At 38.8% G+C, this 8303-nt stretch overlaps 1 protein-coding gene across 1 annotated transcript in view; it reads right to left on the bottom strand.

Moving 5' to 3' along the window:
• The window catches only part of LOC106877536 (tRNA (guanine(10)-N2)-methyltransferase homolog), a 9658-nt gene continuing 1355 nt past the window's right edge, over window positions 1-8303 (bottom strand). Inside the window, exons 2-14 of the mRNA XM_014926462.2 lie at window positions 8076-8144; window positions 7337-7410; window positions 6815-6896; window positions 6365-6457; window positions 5863-6006; window positions 5401-5461; window positions 4735-4830; window positions 4497-4577; window positions 3662-3829; window positions 3080-3149; window positions 2141-2272; window positions 1336-1456; window positions 1-747 (exon numbers count right to left, since the gene is read on the bottom strand). Coding sequence (XP_014781948.1) covers window positions 658-747; window positions 1336-1456; window positions 2141-2272; window positions 3080-3149; window positions 3662-3829; window positions 4497-4577; window positions 4735-4830; window positions 5401-5461; window positions 5863-6006; window positions 6365-6457; window positions 6815-6896; window positions 7337-7410; window positions 8076-8144 — 1281 coding nt within the window. The 3' untranslated portion in view covers window positions 1-657. The remainder of the gene's footprint in view (window positions 748-1335; window positions 1457-2140; window positions 2273-3079; window positions 3150-3661; window positions 3830-4496; window positions 4578-4734; window positions 4831-5400; window positions 5462-5862; window positions 6007-6364; window positions 6458-6814; window positions 6897-7336; window positions 7411-8075; window positions 8145-8303) is intronic.

Below are 8303 nucleotides of genomic sequence, written 5' to 3'. Positions count from 1 at the left end.
TTTAATGTATTAAACTTATCTTTATTAATGTATATCGAATTATACAGAGATCTATACAGGATTTACACAGATATAAGAGAACTTGTGATCCACCCATGGACCTTTTTAATTGGAAATTTTTGCCCGTGTCACTAAAAAGTTCTCCCACACAGATGGGAGGTGATGACAAGTGACCGAGACCTTTGGTGATATGCTGTGCTTGAGAAGACCTGTCAAGCCAAGTCAGATCGTAGTTGTGGCCAATGCCAGAGTCGTGTAACTGGCACGTAAAAATCACCCATTACACTCTTGGACTGGTTGGCGTTAGAAAGGGCATCCAGCCATAGAAACCATGCCAAATCAGACTGGAACCAGTTCCAGCCAAGCCATCTAACCCATGCCAGCATGGAAAGTGAATGTTAAACGCTGCCGCCGAAGATGATGATTACTGCTTCGAATTTTTATACAATATTCAATGTTTGCAGTCTCCTCACAAATGAGGATCTTGAACCGCATAGCTGAAGGATGGTAGGAAGCTCGATATCGCCATACAAATGAAACCCTTGTGACAGACATAAACATAAGAAAACTGCTTGAAGTTTCTTTAAAAAATAAAACTGAATGTTTTATTACATGATTCAAGAAGTGGATGTCTGTGTGTCTCTTTTTCTCTTGGACTCAATATGATTCAAAATATTTCTGTCGGAAAGTTGATTTTGCATAATGGTCCAATATCACTGAAGCTGATCCTGAATCTTCAGAGTTTTCCTGAAATAATTACAAGAAAGAAATTTTTTTTAAATGATAACAACAAAAATATATAATATCTTACTATAACGAAGGAGCCTCTGTGTGGCTGCTCTAATGCTAGCTGTTAGAAATAACAGCCAAATTCCACTCAGGTTGTACCCTACTATCTTAAAGTAAGATTTATCTATTTATTGACTGTGGAATAGCCCTGGATTCTTCCCCTACACAACACACCTTTTCATCCTTATCACTTTGTCTCCCTATTTCTAAGCTTGTCATTTATTCCTTAGGTGAAGGCACATGGCTCAGTGGTTAATACATCTGGCTCAAAATCATGAGGTAGTGAGTTCAATTCCCAGACCGAGCTGTGTGTTTTTGAGCAAGACACTTATTTCACATTGCTCCAGTTCACTCTCACAACTATAAACCTATTATCCTACATTAATCTGTCTCAATGAATTCCATCTGATCCATGCAAGCCTAGAAAAATGGACATAAAAACAAGGACGATGATGGTGGTGGTGGTGGCAAGGAGGAGGAGGGATCATGAAACCCTTTATTCTGATGTTCCACCAGTAACAGCTAAATGGTTGGTCAGTGACTCACCTGGTAACTTTTGATCTTTTCCATGGTAATTAAACGTCGCCCCACTTTTGTCGAGAGTGGTTGCTCAGAGTTAGCGACCAGTTCAAGGTTAGGGTGAATTGGAACATTCTCATCTTGGTACCTGTGTAATATACAAATATGAAATGACTGAATATAAATTGCCATTTAAAAAAAATCTTCACCACCAATGCCAACACCAGCACCACCATCTCCACCTGAGGGCCTTCTTTAGTCATATCTAACCAGGAGTTAGTGAAGGTGCATGGCTCAGTGGTTAAAGCAGCAGGCTCACAATCATAAGGTAGTGAGTTTGATTCATGGATACCAGCCTCCCCTCTCCACGCCGCCGATGTTATCCAAGGGAAAGGCAAAGGCTGATACAGCTTGGCAACAGTCACATCGCAACTCATTTCTACAGCTGAGTGAACTGGAAGCCATCTGTAGTCCTCTTACAATCCATATACATAACACTACGCAGGCCATAGCGTAGTGGTTAGGGGCATTTGGCACACAATCATAATGTCATGGGTTCAATTCCCGGTGGCATGTTGTGTCCTTGAGCAAGCCACTTTATTTCACTCAGCAGGCAAAAATGAGTAGTACCAGTAATTCAAAAGAGCCAGCTTTGTCACATTCTGTGTCAGACTGAATCTCCTTGAGAACTACATTAAGGGTATGCAAGTCCGTGGAGCACTCAACTACCTGCATGCTGTTCCATTGATCAGATCAACTGGAGCCTTCGTCATCATAACTGGCGGAGCGCCAGTTTTACATAACACAATTACAGTCAAGGGTTGATACTTACTCGGAACGGTAAACAGGAAACCAGTAAACTAGACGGCCATTTAAGACTAGATGTTTGGCAGCAAAATTGAGCAGGTCTTTGAAAATGTCTGAGAGTTGGTAGTGAGTTTTTAATGGAAGGTGATTCTGGCATCTGTAAGAAAAAGAATTGCAAAATTTATTTAAGACCATATTGTACACACTGTCATATTTAATTCTAAATGAAAAATATATCATCATCGTCATTTAACATCCATTTTAATTCTGACATGCGTTGGACAGGAGCTGGCCAGCTGAAGAGCTGATGGCTCTGTTTTGACATCATTTTTATACCTGAGTGTCCTTCCTAATGCCAACCATTTTACAGAGTGTACTGGGTGCATTTATGTGTCACCAGTACGGGTACTTTATATGTGGCACCAGCACCTACAAGCCTGCAAGATTAGGAATGCAGGGGATAAACCTGAATGCAAGGACAAACACACCTCTACTTAGCTTGATGTTTTCTCTTTCAGTTTCTGTCAACCAAATTCACTAACAAGGACTTTGATTGGACTAGGCTATAGTAGAAGACACTTGTCCAAGGTGCCACACAGTGAGACTGAACCTGGAACCTTAAGGTTCGGAAGCAAACTTCTTACTACACAATCACACCTATGCCTATATACGTGAGTGTATGTATATATATATATACAATACACTTCCATGTGAGTGTATATACATGCGTGTGTGTGAGTGTAAGTATATATACAATACACTTCCATACAGTTTCTATCTGCCGATACCACTTACAAGGCATTAATCAAGCTAAAGTTAAAGGAGAAGACACTTGTCCAAGGTGCAATAGAGTTGGATTGAACCTGAGGCTATATGGTTGTGAAGCAAACACCTTAACCATACAGCCATGTATAAAGAATGGGCTACAAAACAAAGACAAACTAGAAAAGGGAAAACAACAAACCTCTCAGGTGACTGTGCTCTTCTGTTATTTGGAGAGATTTTTTTGGCAGGTTCCCTAATGCCATAGGGGGCTGAAAATAGCAGAAAGCAAACAACAACAATAATAATGATAATAATAATAATAATCCTTTATACTGGAAACACAAGGCCTCAAATGTGGGAGAAGGCCTACAATTTTGGGGGAGGGGGATAATCGATTACAGCAACCCCAGTATTCAACTGGTACTTAATTTATCAACTCCGAAAGGAAGAAAAGGCAAAGTCAACCCCGGCGGAATTTGAACTCAGAATGTAAGGACAGACAAAATACCACTGAGCATTTTGCCCGGGGTGTTAACGATTCTGCCAGCCCACCACCTTAATGATTATAATAATGATAATAATAATAATGAGAAAGCAACTATATAAGGTGTGATTGTGTAGTAAGAAGTTTGCTTCTAAACCTTAAGGTTCCAGTCTCAGGTGAGTTACAAGAGTGGACGGGGAAGAGAGAGGCAGGTGTAGTGTATGGAAAGGGTAAGGTGGATGGCGAATATGCACAGCAAGATAAGTAAAGAGTTAAAGAACATATTAAAATGCTTACGGTCTGTGATGATGGCGTCAAAGATTTCGTTCTTCCGCCAGAGTTTGTGTTTGGAAGAATCAGCAATAATGGCATCGATGTACAAATGGCCGACACCATATTGGATCAAATTAGAGCGGATGCTCTCATTTGAATCCCTTGTCTTTTGATTATGTCGAGATGGTCGAGCTGGATAAAAAAAATAAATAAAAAAAAAACAAAAAATTAAATACAAAAAAAATTGTGGTTGTGCGGTAAAAAGTTTCACCTCCCAACTATATGGTTCCAGGTTCAGTCCCACTGCATGACATCTTGCATGACATCAGTGATGACATGAAGGGCAGAGAACATTACAAGTATGCTCCAGTCTGGCCTGGCCTTAAATGTGATGATTAAAAAAAAAAAGCTACAGAGACATGGCTATGTAGTTAAGAAGCTCACTTGGCAACCATGTGGTTCTGAGTTCACTTCCACTGCATGGCACCTTGGGCAAATGTCTTTTACTATAGCCCTGGGCCGACCAATACCTTGTGAGTGAATTTGGTAGATGGAAACTGTGTGGAAGCTTGTCATGTGTATGTGTGTGCTTGTTTGTGTCCTCCACACAACTTGACAACTGGTGTTGGTTTATTTACATCCCCAAAGCCTGGCAGTTTAGTAAGAGAGTGTGATAGGATAAGTACCAGGCTGATAAAAATACAAGTACTGTGGTTGATTTGTTTGACTAAACCCTTCGGGGCAGGCTCCAGCATGACCACAGTCCAATGGCTGAAACAAGTAAAAGAAAGCAAAAGAGCTAAAAAAAACTACAAAAAATGGGGAGGGGGAATATGTGTGTGGCTGGCAGGTAACTTACCTTTGCCATGTAAAAGAAGATAGTCTAAATCAGCCCCCATCACATAACTGCCAAAGTGAGCACAGGCCACCAATAAACTTCCTGAAAAATAATTAACAAGAGTAATTTAAAAAAAAGTAATTAATAACAGTAATTTAGAAAGAGTGATTAATTAAGATTGACAGTTAACAAATTATTAACTTGTTTTATACATCTTGATGGAGGAGGAGGAAGAGAAGAAGAATGAAAGATGACCAACCTGTTCCAACAAAAGGATCGAATACCAGCTTGTTTTTGGCAGCCTTCCCCATGTTAGCCATTATGAGGGATAACCCAGCATCCATGCTGGTGTTACCTACAGAAAACAGAATATTATAGCTCAAACATTTTACAAAATGGCACAGGCCAGATAAGCTGGTGCAAGACGTTTGGCAACTGACTTGGTAAACACTCTCAGAATTATTAACCATTGTGCCAACCACCTCCTTGAGCACCTTTTTGAGCTCCATGTGTCTAACACATGTAGGCATGGCTACAAAGTCAGAAAACAGCACAGCTCCCATGACTTTCAGAGTCATTTTTTCACACTCAGAGTTACTGAAGCATGGAACAAACAACCTGCAGAGACATTGCATCCTTTAAAACCTCCATGCTTCCTGAAATTCACCAACACTACACCTGATATCCCCACCCCACCTCCACTGTTCACTTTCCTGACTTTTCTACATGATTCTATGTACTGTACGTGCACCTTTGATGAGTTTTGGTGCACCTGAGCACTATACACAATAATTTCATTATTATTATTATTATTATAACACATACATTGAAAACAATTTTTCAAAATAAGACAATCATGATGCTGCTGGTGGTGGTGGTTGTGATGATGATGATGATGATGATAGTGGTTACGTGTAAGTTTTACCTATAAAGCATCTGTTCTGCAGGTGGTAATGTCGAATCTGGTCTCGGCTTCCTTCAGCAATCTGCAATTTTCAGAGAAGTACAAATGTAAGCAAACACAAACACATGCGCACATGCATGCATACACACACACACACACAGAGCGGGTTTCTCTCCGTTTCCCTCTACCAAATAAACTCACACAAGTTTGGTTGGTCTGGAGTTATTCTAGAATACATGTGTCCAAGTATATTCTGTAAGACGCTGCTTCACAGTGGGACTGAACCCAAAATCAACAAAATTCTGTCATACTTTTATATTCTTCTTACTTTTGAATCAATCCAAAATAACAAGATATGGGTGCAGGGTTCAATACTCAGGTATGTATCTGATGTTAGAGAGACATATGTGTTGGCGAAGGTGGGCAGGTGCGAAAACAAGAGATAAAAGTAAAAAGCAGAGAACAGAGACAAACAATACATACGAATCGGCCAAAGTAGAGAGAAGATGGTTTCAGCGCAGAGTGGCTTCCTGTTTCATCTTCATAGAATTCCAACAGGTAGAAACTGTGGTCAGGATTCTCCAGTCGTATTTTGCCTTTTAATCCTAATTCCGTCCAAGGAAGGGACTAATGTGAACAAATATGAGGATAAATAGGTAAATATAATGAAAATAAAAATTAGATTTCTGAAATGAAATTTAAATAGTAAAAATGGAAATAACTCCAATTTGATCTAGCTGGATGCCCGATTCCTAACGCCTGCCACTCCGATACGGTTATCAACAGCCCAGATAAATTTCTACTTGATTTACCCAATAATAATTTCTAGACTTATTTAGTATCCCAAATGAATTTCTCTTTTATTGTTTTGTAGGTTTGTTTTTTTGTTTTGTTTTTTTTTTCCATTCAAAGCCAAAAAATATGAATAAAAGAATTTGGCAGTTAATGGGTTAATACCTGGTATTATCTTGACCATTTAACTTACTTCAATCTTCTCTAACTTTTCTTTTGGAGGAATTTTCTTATTGAATGCTTCTACCACAATTTTAAATGTAGAGTCTGCAGATGTGTATGGTTCCTGCAAAAAACAAATGCAGTATTTATCAAGATGACAATATAGCATTAATATGGAGAAAATAAATTTTACATCAGAATATGTTATATACAGCTGCATTCATACATACAATGTTATTTTTTGTATAATCATCTCTTTGCAAAATAAACTGCATAAAACCAATAATTATTATCATTGGGTCTTGGAAGGATCATTACACCATTAATAAACACGCGCACACACACTGGTTCAATATTACTTCTTTAAGATGGCAAGCTGGCAGAAATGTTAGCACACCGGGCGAACAAAGAAAACAAACAATAAAGAGAGAAAAAAGAAATGAAAAAAAAAAAAGGGCACATGGTTATAATATGAACGTACTGTAATTTCTGGACTTAGCTTGGCGAGGCGTTCATTAAGGCTTTCTAGAGTTTTCCCTTCGGCCCACAGTTCATATGCTGACCTAAAAGAAAAAAGAAAAAAGCAGACCGAAATGAAAGCACTGCTCTGTGCCATCTCTCAACCAGTAATCGGGGAAGAGACACAGACACACACATGACAGGCTTCTTTCAGTGTCCATGTATCAAAACCACTCACAAGGCTGGGGCTATAGTAAAATACACTTGCCCAAGGTGTCATGCAGTGGGACTGAACTTGGAACCATGTAGTTGGGAAGCAAGCTTCATACCACACAACCATGTGTGGAGCTATCCATTCACCCTGCCTGTCTTTCGTCCCTCAGAAAGCCATCAACTACTCGATGGCCCACAAATTTAAATATGAAAGAATTTTCAGAGAAGGCCCAGAGTCTACAGAGAACACCTTCGTGGGTCACTTATTGTTGCCTCCTGTTATAAACAAACATACACACCACCCGACCAAAATGACCGAAGAGCCTCTTACCTAACCAAAATGGTTCTCTTCAGTAACTGCTTCACATTATCTTCAGATGGTACCTCGACTATCAGAAATGGACTCTACAAAGAAATTTCAGGAAAAGAATATTACTTTTGGTAGACATACTTGAATCAGCATTAAATCAAAATATTACTGGGTGTGTATAACATTCTTCTTCATCATCATCATTATTATTATTATTATTTAATGTCCATTTTCTATGCTGGCATGGGTTGGATGGTTTGACCAGAGTCAGCAAGCTGGAGAGCTGCACCAGGCTCCAGTCTGATTTGGCATGGTTTCTATGACTGATGAGGGAAGGGTCCTGTCCATTTTCTTTCACACTAGAACCTTAGTCTTTGTTAAGTTAACCTTAAGGCCCTTTGGTTCCTAGTTTTGCCTCTACATCTGGAATTCCTTTTCTAGTTCTGTAAAAGAATCTGTCATAAGAGCAAGATCATCAGTACATAACAGTTACCAGAGGCAGCTGGAATTTCTTGTTACAGCCAAGAGTACAATGATAAATAGGAGGGGGGACTGAGAACCAAACCCTGATGAACACCTAGCTGTACACTAAATTCATCACTATACTCATTAATTATTATTCTTTTCTTTGGTGTGATATTTATCAAAACTATGGTAGGCCCCTGAGGTCTCGATACCAACTTTAGCCTTTGTTATTTCCCCTTGATTATTAACTGATGACTTGAATTGAATTTTTTTTTTTTTTAAATAAAGTCCTTACCTTAGTTTGTCTTTCATATTCCTTGATCTTTAGTGGTATTCCCAGAATTTCTGCAACTGAGTGCAGTTCCTATATAAAAACATCAAGAACAAGACAAGTTTTGGCAAAGCATTTTACTTTTAGCTTGAAAAATCAACAAAAAGAAAACAACCAATAAAAAAAATATTTATAAATCGCTTAGAGAAAATATGTCACTCTAAAAAAAGTTTCATCTATCTATCTATCTAT

The sequence above is a fragment of the Octopus bimaculoides genome, chromosome 24 (genome assembly GCF_001194135.2).
Source record: "Octopus bimaculoides isolate UCB-OBI-ISO-001 chromosome 24, ASM119413v2, whole genome shotgun sequence".
NCBI classification, from domain to species: Eukaryota; Metazoa; Mollusca; class Cephalopoda; order Octopoda; family Octopodidae; genus Octopus; species Octopus bimaculoides.
This window is presented reverse-complemented; position numbering and strand designations above follow the sequence as displayed.